At 37.7% G+C, this 13,598-nt stretch overlaps 1 protein-coding gene across 1 annotated transcript in view; it reads right to left on the reverse strand.

Annotated features, from left to right (window-relative positions):
• GABRG3 (gamma-aminobutyric acid type A receptor subunit gamma3) overlaps window positions 1–13,598 on the reverse strand; it is a 326,293-nt gene that overhangs the window by 44,346 nt on the left and 268,349 nt on the right. The window contains exon 6 of the mRNA XM_074930235.1: window positions 4,534–4,671. Coding sequence (XP_074786336.1) covers window positions 4,534–4,671 — 138 coding nt within the window. The remainder of the gene's footprint in view (window positions 1–4,533; window positions 4,672–13,598) is intronic.

Here is a 13,598-nt window from a genome sequence, read left to right on the forward strand (position 1 = left end):
GAGCATCATGTAAGCTGAGGTACTTGATGAAACAGTGAAGTATAAAGCACAATTTAGAAGTCATATGACAGGCAGACTCTACTAATTGTCACCCATCTGCTGTATGTATGCAAAGGTGTACATTTTTACGGCAGTAGTTATGGCTATTTATTGGGTCTGAGTATTGATGCTTGAGGGTTATTCAGAATGTATGAAATCGTACTTTCTGTCTGGCTCTTGGTACAAATGAAACGGTCATTTCATTTATAATGACCAGCTATTAAAGTTTTTAAGTAGGACACTTTTATGTTTTTTTCTATTTCTGATGAATTAACTTGAACTTATTTATGCAAAGGCTCCTTTGGACTGCAAAAACCTCTCAGGCTAAAGGCATCTGAGGAACACAAATAGAACTTGTATGATATAAAGAAGTTTTCAAGTAAATGAAAATTAGATTCAGTAGCTACAAGGTCTTTGTGTTTATCTAGCAGTGTAAAAAATTGAGTGGTTTAAAAAGAAGGCATAGACTTTTCCTGGGGGAGATGTCAGCAGAAAAGTGAAAGCAGACTGCAGCTTACTCTATGAGCTTTACTCGTGGATTCCTTCATGATTATGTGGTTTTTGTTGTTTTTTGTTTGTTTATTTGTTTGTTTGTTTTGTGTGGGTTTTTTTTCTCCCCCGAATGTACTTGGCAAGTCTGGACTCAGAAACCTCAAGTTTACTGAAAACACACAGGGTGATTTTAAGGATGATGTTCTCTCTCCTGTTTTCCTGGTCACCCTTCTGTTGGCCGATTTGCAGTTTTAAAATTTGAGAATTTTCTCCTTGCATGCAGTTCCTTCTTTCTGCACAGCTCAATGACAGGTGGCTTAGTATTCCCTCTACTTTAATTATCTTTGTCAGAGTAATTTGACATTGTAGCAAGAAAAGTGCTCTTGCTATAGTATATGAGTACATTGACAGATGGCAGCCAGAGAATTCTTCAGTACTTGTGAATTTATTTGATATCACCTGACAGTGAGAGCTTACTTAAAGTGTAAGATAAAGGTTCATGACCATGGCACCAGCACAGGGATTTTTGCTATGTATTCCATGTAATCACCATATGCAGTAGATATTTATCTGGTTGTGTTTGTATCTTAGCCTGAAATTCAGAAAAACCCTCAAGAAAAAGTTGAACACCTCTTCCAGATGGCAATGAAAACTCTCTGGCTGCCAGATTATTGTAAAAGAGGATAGTTTTCTTGCAAAAGTAAAGCACACCATTGTGGCAATGCTTTAAGCCACTGGTGGTTCAAGGCAAGAGATGACAACAACTCTCATCTTGCTTAGGTTTCAGAAATACACTCTTTGTGACATCTGGCTTCCTACTTGTGTGCCTCTGAAATTTCCCTAGATTAACATAAAGGTTATTTAGATGTCTGAAAAAGGTTTGGAAAGACTAAAAGAATACAAAACAGCAGAACACCGCTGAGTACTGAATCTAGTAATTTTGTGGTGAAAATGTCTACCAAGAAAGGACTTACACAGATTCTGGAAGAACAGCAGCGTGTTGCCATGTGGTCAGTGTGACCTCTCTTCATTGTAGAGAGATCACTTCTGAAAAGGAGCTAAAAAAGGCATTTATGAACTGGACACAGGCAGGTAATGCTCTGGCAGTTCTCATATTATAGATGAACACACAATTTAGTGAAAAGTAAAAGTGTCATAAACCATCAGAAAGGTGTAAATCAGATGAAAAAAAATGATGTTAGGGTTTCGAATCCATCTCCTACTAGTGGAGGACTGTTCCCTGAAGTATCGTTTCTCATATTTTGCCTAGTCTGCTTTTAAAAGCCCTGTGTAATCGTAGTTTCCATAATTTCCCTTGTGAGGAAGAGATGATATTTAGGATCCCTCTTTGTCAGGATGCTGCTGTTGGTATCCTGCCTGCTTCCTTTTCCTACCTCTGTCTCATTACTCAGAATGTTTCCCTGTGCAGCACTCAGAATAACACTGCTCTTCCTTTCTATCCTGAGTCTGTGAAGGGATGGCTGTTGGTGGGGCCATTATGGCTCCTGCATGGCTCAGGGAGGCCCCACACAGGCCCAGAGGCTAGTTGGTGGGTACTGTTCTCTCTGGGGAGCAGCCTGAAGTTGAGGGGGGTCCTGTACCCATAGTGTTCTAGGGGCAGCCACAGCGCAGCCTCCCTCTCTAGGCAGCCTTAGTGTAAATTGACCACAGATCTTCCATTACAGAACCTGGCATCTCTTTTTTGACCACCTGTAGCCCTAGTGACATGTCTGTAAAGGAAATGGGATACCTGTAGGCAGCAGCTGCCACCTCCCTTCATCAGAGATTGTCCATACAGTGGGAAACGGCAGCTTTGGGGGTTCCCTAATTCTCAAACATTTTGGATAGGGATACTTTTCTTCAGTAAACAGGCATGTACCAAACACAGATGCCTCTTTATTCCACATAGACATTCACAGCAGGTAGTTGCAGAATTACCTGACATATTGCACAGGGCAAGGTGGGTTGTGCCCTGCCCTCCTCGCTCCATTTTTTGAATCCTTGCTCTGTAGCATGAGGCATACTCAAGGTTTTCCAGTGCACCTGTTAGTTTTCCCAGTCCCAGGCCTGGGTTTGCACTTTACTGATGTTCGGTAAATATGACCTTGAAAATACCTTAAACTGTGAAAAACATCCTGAGAGTCTGTTCTATGCAAGTTTAGGTCCATGTGCAAACTCAGGGTTTTATTTTTCACATCTTTCATGTATTTGTTGACTGAGATCCCCTTCTCAGACATCTGCTGAGATGCACAACTGATTTTTCTACCTAATAACACCAGATGACAATCTGACCCATACAATTTACATTGTTTCTTCCCAGTTACTTTTCACAACTGCCTGATAAGGTTGTTCTGGGTTTTTTTGGGGTTTTTTTAGTGTTTAAATAAATTCCAGTTTGCCAACAACTTTCTGCCACTGTGATGCCTTTAGGAGAATAGAATTGTCATGTGATGGCTCCAGTAGGTTCAGTTCAACACTGTTGTTGGGTTTTGCACTCATAAACATGGAGCAGAAGCATCTATAGCAATTAATAGGAAAAACATTGTGACAGCTCACTCATCTTTGTATGAACTGGCATATACTAAAAAGAGCATAAGAAATATAATTTTCCTCGCTTCACATTATCCATTCACTTACTTGAAGAAGACCTCTATAAAAATGGTTTTGTCCTGTGCAAAGGAAGAGTTTAATAGATCTGTTTATCAAGACACTGTCAACATCTTAATATGGCTGACTCAATAATTTTTCTTGCATGTGTATTTAGCAGTTCTTGATGCAAACTCAGGATGGCATCACTCCAAATGTGAGCAAAGCAGAAAGAGCAAGGCTTTCTCTCCTATTCGTATGATCCCTTCCAGGCTCTGTGTCTACATACATAAATATTTTAATGATTTGGTATTTTTTACATGGCTGTTATCCACCAACTCCTGGTTCAGTTTATGGGAAATCTACACTCCTGAGAAATGTACAGACTACAGGAATTTGTATCCATAACAGAAAAGAACTTTTACATGTGTGTTGTTTGCAACATTTTCTTCTGCTAAACTACTAGCCCAAAATATTCACTAAAGATTTAGTGACTCTTCATTATAAAAATTGCTATCTATTTCTGAGAATACATTGCTGATATTAGTGGGTGGACCATAACCCTACAGCAGTAGTTTCACAGATTAATAATTTTTTATTATTACTATTATTCACAGTGTTTCTAAAAAAATGACATAGCTCTGCTTACATTTTGAAAAAAAAAATAGATAAAAAATTCACCACCAGTTAAGCAGAGGTTGCTTCTAGCAGGTTCCTTCTGCAGCTGGAAGAAAACTTACCAAGTGGTAATCACAGAGCTTACTGCAGAGTCATGTATAAAGTTTAGACATTGTTTGAATTTTATGAGAATTCATCCAGTTCAAATAATGTATCCTATTTATGCATCTTTTTTCCCCTATGTTGCTGTTATTATAAGAAACAGCAAGATTTCTGAAAAAATAAAACAGGCACTATTAGATTTTAATTTTAATCAATTGGTAAGGTCATCAGCAAAGCCATTTATCAGCTGAGAAATAGAATGCCTTTGAAATATTAAGAAAAATACTAAACCTGTGGCTGAATGATTAACTACTATCGAAAGTGTCTAATTCCACTAACCCACCATTGTGCTCAAAACCTTTCTCTTAAATATATGATAAAAACATATCTCTCAATGCAGAAATGGCTTTAAAAAGTTAGGTGAGGAATGAGAATGATATAGTAACTTCAAGTATAAAACATCCAGCCATGTCAAGTTAGCATTTATCCCTCGGTTTGTGAAATTACTGAAAGAATAGAGAAGTTATCAAAAATCTAGACAAAGCCAACAGTTTTCAAGTTTTCAGTTTAGAGATTTTAATATGAATGTCGGTACAAATCAAAGTCAAATTGCACTTGAGTGAAAGCCAGCTTATAACAAGTGTTTTGAAAGAATTTGTTTCCCAAAACAAGCACTACCATTTGTATCATCCTTACCTGCAGAGGTTTTCACAATTTCTGAAGTATTTCTGAGACCCATAAAGTCAAACTGATAGAGTCTCCAAGATTTCTGGTCAGCAGCCTCCACTGAGTTTTTCCTCCATCTGTAAATCATTTCCTCTTTAGGGTAGCCATCTAGAAATTAAAATGCACACACATATATATATATATATACACAAATATATTGTATTTCACAAAAGAAGGTACTGCAAAATAGTATCTGTTCAATGATTTAGAGCTCTTTGGGAACACCTAAATTTCTGATCTGATGCTTTCTCAGTGAGTTTGGTGCTATAATTCAGCTAAAGAGTTGTATGTCACCAAAAAAAAAAAAAAAAAAAAAAAAAAAGTGTCATAATACAGACAAAACTGATTTTTCACAATTATTGTTTTTCTCCAATGAGGAAAAATTCTGATTGATTCTATCAGAAGCAGGTCTCCTCAAAGATGCAGTTGATTATACTAATTTGAAGTCCAGACACAGACATATACTGCTTTTTATATGTGCTCTGAAGAAGCTGTGCAAACCTACAGAATGTAAAAATAAAGGGGGGAGGGGAGGTGTCAGTGTAAGATGTAAACAATTGAAAAGGAGATTGTTTTAAAAGGGTCAATAGTTCTAATATGGCATGTGCTACTGTACTTCTGAAATGAGCTCAATACAGTGCAAAAAAGCAAAATTTGAATTTGTGTGGGATTTTTAAAGTGATTATGCCATCACTAGTTCTAAAGCTATTTAATGAGACATCACCTGATCTCTACAGCTGAAAAAGCTTCTGAAAGTCTTTCTTTATCGATTTAACACTCAGTAGTGATAATTAATCCTCATGCCAACATTTAATTTCCTTTTTGTTAGAGAATGGCATTTTTCAATAGAAGTCCAACAACAAATCTTCAACTAGCCCAAACCATAATAATAGACCATCTAGAAAACAACAGCATGCCCATGCTAGTTAAAACCAGATTGTTCTCTAGTGCATAATACAATAAATTATTATTCATCTATTAATATAGTAGATGTAGATTATAAGGCAAATTAAAAGCCTAACAACAATAGCCAGTTAATATAACTGTCTCATCAGTATTTTTTTTTCCCCATTGGATACTGATAAATGTTTATATTTGCATTGCAGAACAACTTGTCTGGTCATGGTGCTATTGCCTTGATGTTTTCCTCCTAGGAGTGTCCTCTTCATCTTGTTTAAGGTTCCACCCTGCTGGGGCACTGCTGTAAGGTGTGCATGGCCTCATTTATCCCTCTCACTAACACAGCATGAAGAGTACCCACAAGTCCCTCAGACCTAATCTGTAGAAAATTACTATGTGCTAATTCAAAATGTCATGTTCTTATATTTCCCTTCAATGTAAATAAGGAAATAACCCATGAAGGACCCAGCTGGGTAACAAACACAGGCCCTGCCGTTCTCCATGAGAGCTCTTGCTGCCAAGCAGATTTCACTGCCAATTCTGCTCTGCCAGCCCGTGAGATTGATCTAAAGGTTAATTTTTTTGGCTGGCAGATTATGTCAGAGGATGCAGAGGTACAGTGAAAGAAGTCAAGCTTTGCAGGGCCTCTGAGCCTTAGCCCTGCATCCTCAGAAATCTTGAGCCTGGCTCCTATTTGACTGAGACCTCTGGTCACATTTCCAACCAAGTAATGTCTTCCTCTAATGGAAAGACCTACATTTTATCTCAGGAGCCTTTTCAAATTGGCTTAATCCATGGGGACTCTGACATCTTTTCCCAGCAGTTCAGGAGGGAAGAAGGATCAGATGGCCTCCTCAGCGTGCTGTGGCTACTGTGTCCTCAAGTTGGGCAGTGGTGGCAGGACCACCCCTTTCCCACAAAGCAGTGTCAGGGCCAGAGAGGGGGCTGCCATGCAGTCTGGGTCTTAATCCTACTTCCTGATTTGCCTCCTGATATGGAGGAAAGGGAACCCTTGTGCTGTGGAACCAACTCCCTCTGCAGCACTTGTGGCCCCAAGTGTTAATCTGCAGATTTTGTAGCTGGCAGTAGATGGGGCCCCTTTTCTCAGGTAAATTTCACCATAATCATTGCAAGTAAAAATGTTTCAAATATCCAGGAAGTAACAAAGATTATTTTTTTAACGATACATTAAATTGATTCAAAATGAACTTCTAACAATTATTTCTAAATTTTACTGAAAAAAATTGTGTCATTTAGCTTGAATTCAATTTTGTCCTGATTTTTGGGGGTTTTTTCATCCCATTGCCACCCTACCAAAAATCCACTGTCAGTAAGCTTGCTATCATGTTATCCAAGGCATAGCTGTTTATCCTAGCATGGCCAGCATGTAGTCAGAACAAGTTCATGAGACTCTCATCCTTCAGGATGCTTCCCATATTTTTGACTAAGAAGAGACAGATTCAATTTCAGAATAACTACTTTTGGTATTATTCATCATAATTAAATAGTAAGCAACTGACTTCAGGAGACCATCATGCTCTTTTAATAGTAGTCCCCTTAATTCACAGTCACTGGCATATGATCTTACAATGGTTGGGTTACTTACATCAAAGGAGATAAGTACTAGTAATTCGATAGGAGTTGTTCCAACCTGCTAAATAACTGCTATTACGTTCTGCTCCAGTGCCATGTGACTTCGCTTTTCATTTAAAAGATGTAATATTTCTCACGGAATAGTGACATTATCTACTTGGACAGTATATCACTCCTAGGATTCATTTAAATTGCAGAATGGATTATTCATTATGGTTCTTCTTTCAGTGATATCCAATATTCCTCGTATACAGCCTAATTGCTTCTAACCATCTAAATGCTTCATTTTTGAAAGTATCAGAACTGGAGACTTCAGTACTTCCACAAGAAAATGCAACCTCTGCTGTTCAGCCTGCAACACAACTAAGAGTGTATTACCTATGGAAATGTCTGTTTTCTTTCACTTCCTCAGCATGACAAATGGCTGCAAATTGCCTTAAATTCTTGACCTTGTGTCTTCAAGTCATCTACTCTGAACAAATTGCTATCAATCAAGTGTATTTACCCTGACAAGTTTCTTTAGGTTATGTAAGAATATCCATACTGCAGCAGGGCAAGGCTCCAGGAGGTTCTGGAGGCTTTCCAGAAGGTGCTGGTAAGATGGCAAAGGGGAAGAAGGCAACCTCAACAACTAGGTGTGTTTTTTGTGTTACAATCATCCAAGTTCTGGCAACCTGCAACTCAGGAGCTTCTCAACCAAAGTCCGCGTCAACACTTTGTTTTCCCTCCCATTAATTTACTTGATTGCTCTTAAATTCTCCTATTTTTTGGCCTGATGGTTATTTTGTAGGCTGTGCTCTAGCTATCAAGATATTCTGCAGGTTTTAGATTTATATACTACCATGTCAAAGACTTTTAGACATCACCTTGACTATTTGGCTTTTTGTAAGACTGGTAATACATGCCTTTTTAAAATTAAGTCAAGAACAAATTGGTAAAAGTTATTTCTTTAAGACCCCAGTAGAAAGTATCCATGTAATACCTTCTGTTTACTTTCACCAAACATACTTAATGGCTCATCCAGTTAACAAGAATGATTAGTACCTTTGTTGCATTTTCAAAGTGTACCATTGACTTTAACTTCAATAATGCAAACATGGATAAAGAATAAATGCACTTTTTGCTGGTTTGGAGGTGAACCCATTATAACAGAAAGCCTAATTGTCATGACAACCTGTGAGATTCTGTGGATTTTGTTTTATTTCCCTTTTGTTATTGGAATAATTGAACTCATGGTACCACATCTTCTCACATCACCTTCATATAATTTATAACTGACAGGTTAATAATATTTAAACTTCATTCTTCATGCTCATACTGCTTCACTTTCTAGGGAAAATGAGTGATTTGTGCAGAAGTCTCCATCAAACTGCTGGAAGAATGGTCAAGGACAGAAAACTCTGGGCTGGATGAGAGGCACATGCAATCACAAGATAGCTGTGAGAATTGGTGTCAAGTGGTCCTGAAGAACATCTGCTGCAGGAGTCAACACTGATGGAAAATCTGTAAGTGCATACTGTCTTAACCTTGGTTTCCTCAATGCTGCTGTTGGTCTGGGCATCTTAGATCAATGTTTGATTTCTTTGTTGCGCCTTCTTTTCTATGATAATGGATGTGAGTAGAGATGGAAGAAGATAACAGGTAGGGAGTCATGTTAACAAGGACACAGACCACTTGAAGAACTAGTTTCTGTCTAGAAAACTTTCCTTAGAAATGTATCCAATACCTGGAAAGACAGAAAGGCATGGAGAAAACCCAATCTCTTTCATCTCTTCAAACACATTTTTCACCCTCTGTGAAATCAGTTTATTTTACTGCCGGTTCCCCACATTTTGTGTTCACATGTAGCACAGGCAGACCTAGCTTGTAGCAGAAGGAATACTGCAACAAGGAAGCTCATCTCCTTCCTAGCCTTGGAAAAAACTGTATGCTCAGAACATATGATGAGGAGTTAATTAAAGCAGCAGCGAAGCTGAAAATGTGGGGGAAGCAGGCACAAAAAGATTGGTTAAGTATCTGTCAGGGGGCTGATACTTGTGACAAGGGTATGTATTTGTGAGACATAGCTGGATTCTGGGAAGGTTCTGCTTTTCCATGGTGTCAGATATACACTCAAAGTCAGGAGGAAGCATGATCTGAAAGACAAGCTGTCACCATCAGCTAGTGGTCAGAATTTACACTACAGGTATGGAGGGAATCTGGTAGATTCATCTGGTAGATTGCTGCAGATGAAGGTGGTCAGGAGAGGGAGGATGCTCTGATGCAATTAGAGGCAGGTTATGAGCAGCCCTTTCCACCTTACAGCCAGATGCTTCCAGGCACACTTTACTTCCTTGAATCCCACCTACTAAACTCTTCTTCGGGCTAATCAGGGGACCTCTGTCAACACAGCTGCAGTCAGATAAAGAGGGAGACCCCTGTCAGCGCAGCCCCAGTCAGAGCAGGAAAAGAAGTCCAGAAATGCACCTTTCTCTGGTATTGTGGTTGACAAATCATACACTCCCAGGGAAGCTGTCTGGGCTCTTTTCCTTGTTAACAGTCATTATAAATGCTTACTTGTTGGCAAGCAAGCTTTAATCCAAACTTCTCAACATTTCAGGGGAGGGGGTTTCTCAGTGATCGATTTCTGTATCTGTTCAGTGTTTGTGCTTAAGTGTGTGCACTTTTAACTAGGAAAATTCTGGAAATTCTCCTATTAAAAATGATACTGTCTTAGATTTCATGATTATATGCACTTATTAAGCACAATTAGATGTCAGAAAGAGCAACGTTTCAGTTCAACTAGTTTAAAATACAACAAAAATTAGGGGATATAGAAAATTCATTATGTCTCTTCAGGAGGAACTCATCAGGGTAGACTGAAGCAGAAGTAGGGAAAGAAAGTGGAGACATTCAACTGTTTACTTAATACCTATGGAAAATAATACTTGTAATTTAATGCATATTGAGTTTTCTCTGTGCACAAATGAAGGTGACTACCTTTTTTCTCACTCACTGATTTAAAAAAAAAAAAAAAAAAAAAGAAAAATGATGAGGTATTTTAAAAGGCAGCTGTAATTAAAAAAAAAAAAAAAGCAAATACTGTGAAGATAGCTTTAAAACATGAAGTGATTTATTTCAGCAGTTGTAGATAATTGCACTTAGGTGATAACTACAGCAATTATAAACGTTATTCTTTGCCCTGTTTGCTTGCATCAGTAATTGACACCTTATTAACAGTACATTAGCTCATGAAAAAAAAAATCAACCAACATAACTCTGACTGCAGAATAATGGATCTAATGCTGCCCTGAAGTCAGAAGATATATCTCCTGTTGAAGAGAACAAAGTTTCTCCACCTAAAATTGTGCTTTAATATGATCATGATACCACTTCAGCTAAGAACTAGAGGATCCAGTTACCATCATCAATAGTAATGCTTAATATCCTCTTATCTGGGACTAATTCTGTTTTTTGAGTCAAGTGCTAGAACGCTAATAAAATTTACTGATATGTTATATGGTAGTTTAGCTTTTGGGAGGAACTTGCGGCATCGATGCATCGAGACTTCAAAACAGAAAGGAGGAAAAGGTAAGTGTTGCTGCTGGAAAAGTCCCAAAAGAAGCTCTTGTAGGAGGTAATAATTTTCCTTGGGTTTTGCTGCTCCTAAACAAAACGTAATCTTGGCTTGGAGAAAACAGAGAAGAGACTAGAAAGGTGAAAATGAGAAGGGAAAGAAGGCAGAAATGAATGAACAAGATTGGACTGATATGAGAGACAGAAGTTTTCCCTTGAAGACGTTTTGAGATGTGGCTTTTCCATGTACTCACTTTCTGAAAGAAATCATATTTTTCTTTTAAAATCTAACAAATACTTCTAATGTAGGGGTGCTATGATTTGGTCACACACAGCCCTAATAGTGAAAAATCCCTGTAGCAAGTATCCGATTATAAAGGATAGGTGGAATAGCTTGAAATTACATTTAAAAACTAAGACAATTCTGTTGTGTCATCATACCTTTGTACTCTGTCCTTATGCTCACCAATTTCCTTTTTGACACATTTGCAATTAGTACCAAGATTAATTTGGTTTTGGAAAAGAGTTGGTTTTATCATATATCGTCCCTATAATTACACTTTTCTGTTGTTTTGCAAATGCCTTCACCTCTTCGGAAAAAAAAACCAAAACACCTCGACATCCAAAACCAAAAGAAAGTGTCTCATCTTATAGCCTGTCTTAATGTTTTGCTATGCATTTTTATTTATATGCTTATTTTTACTGTTTGCTTACAGTTTTATTTGTGTGACAAGATTCAGAAGCCTCATGTGCAATTGCTTTTGTCTATCTGCTTGCATTGCTCTGGTCAGCAGATTATCTCACAAATTGTTCTAGTGGTAATTAAAACACTTGATAAACGTTCAGATTCCTTTGATTTAGCTATACTGCTTTCCCATTTCTAACATCATTAATGGTTAATGGGCTCATCTCACCCCTAGCTTACTGGATATAAATTGTATCTTCTCTAAGTTCAGTCTTGCACAGATAGTGTACTGATGACATATATGGAAATATTTTCTAGCCATTTTCTTGTTCATGCTTTTTACAGAATGGATATTTCACCCCAACCTCCTGCTCTGTAATGTATGCAACAATGTGAAGATTTACCCTCGGTTTTCTGCAATACCAGAGCCTTGCAGAGAAAAATGAAAGTCTTGAAATCAGTTTTCCTCACTCAAGTTCTCTCCTATTCTAAGTAATTCTGGAATATGTACGTGTACTATTCTCCATATAATTAGAAGTTATCTTCTTATAAACAAAGAAGCCAGTAAGAGACAGAATTTCATTTCCTAACTCCCTGTGCAGATTTGTCATTACTAACATAGCTATTTCATAAAGAGTTTGTGATGCTTCACAAATGTGTGTCATTACAGAAAAAGAATAGTCCAAAACTTTATTTGTAATGTAGTTTAGATAATTTTTGATAATGTAGACCAAGCCTCATGTTTCCACAGGCGTGAGATCACAGATGGTGATTCTAGCTAAGAGAAACATTTTCAGAAATGTATGGCAAAGAGATGGCCTTTTGGAGACTGCTGGGATCCTGTGCTGTTGCTTTGCCCTGCCCTAGATGTTACAAACCATGGCCTGCTTTGCATAGAGATGGGAGGCTTCATTTGAGCAGTTGCTGTTTTCTGGAGTATTTGGGGTTAGGTTTGACCAACTGGCAGTCTCATCTCTTCTCCCTTCTTTTGCATGGACTTCATGTGGCTTACAACAGTGAATGATGCTGAGAATTCAAGAGCTATGTACTACTGCTGAGAGATCGGCCTCATTATTGTACTGCTAAATATGTACATTGAGTTCTGCAATAGAACACAAACAGTGCAAAATGAATATTTTAGCAGCTAAAATTTTGTGTTTAGCTGACCACATGAACTCAAGTGAGAAGAGAAAAATCCTTCCTCTTTACAGTTTGTAACTGATTATAGAAGAATATTAAGCTGCATGCATGATTTTTTCATGTCTATTTAAACATGAATTTTGTCCTGGATGTGCTGAGGGCAAATTTTGAGGTGCTTCCCAGGGTTTTTGCTGAGATGTGTGAAGTCTGGATGGCTGCATACTCAAGTAGCATCTCAGGCAGATGTAGGTGATGGCAATCACTTGCAATTTTCTCATAGATTTTGACTTTTAATTCAGACTTATGAAAAAGAGGAAGTCAACATCATCATAATAGAGCAGATGAAAAATATTTGGATAAACCAGAACAAGACAAAGTTCCTGGCATTAGAATATAAAACCAGACCTAGCAGGGGTTGTTTTGGACAATTTAGAAAACAGAGCTATAAAAAAGCCAAAGTGGAACATAAACCTCTCAGTTTATTAAAGGAGTATCTGTCAAACCTGCAATTTTTTTGTCTACTAACATTCTCTATAGCCAGGATGCAGCCTTCCTATTCAATTTATTTAAACTGCACTTATATTGAAGATGCTTAGTGACAGTCCTTCTAAAGCAAATGCTTAAATACCTTATGACTAGGATGGAGAGCAGTGCCACCAATAGATGCTGGCCAACCGAGTTCAAACACCCCAGTGGAAGTGAAATACCATTCTCTAGAGGACTTTAAAAATACCTTTTTTTTTTTTTTTTCTCTACTGGCTATGTAGGGAACCTCAAATTTAGGGGCAGAATAGCTGTATAAATTAAATGAAGTAAATGCCATCAAAGATCTTTAACAAAAATATTTGTGAATTGAATTAAAATAGCCCATAAATGCTCAGTATCAACTTCAATTTTAATGGATACTACAAGATAAAATAATCTTGCCTTTACCCATTTAACGGCAATAACTAACTGTATCTTCCATACAGGACTATTAAGATTTCTTAAGACTATCCTGATGAGAAAGATAACATTGTTTACTTCATCCATTGCATTGTTAGACAAAGTGCTGTGCAAATGTTTTTGTCTCATCTGAAAACATATAATGAATAAGCAGAGATTCTGATGGACACTCAGAGCTCTAGTAAAGTAAACAACATGGCCATAAATAGCCCAGGAA

This window comes from Athene noctua, chromosome 1 (genome assembly GCF_965140245.1).
Source record: "Athene noctua chromosome 1, bAthNoc1.hap1.1, whole genome shotgun sequence".
Classification (NCBI taxonomy): Eukaryota; Metazoa; Chordata; class Aves; order Strigiformes; family Strigidae; genus Athene; species Athene noctua.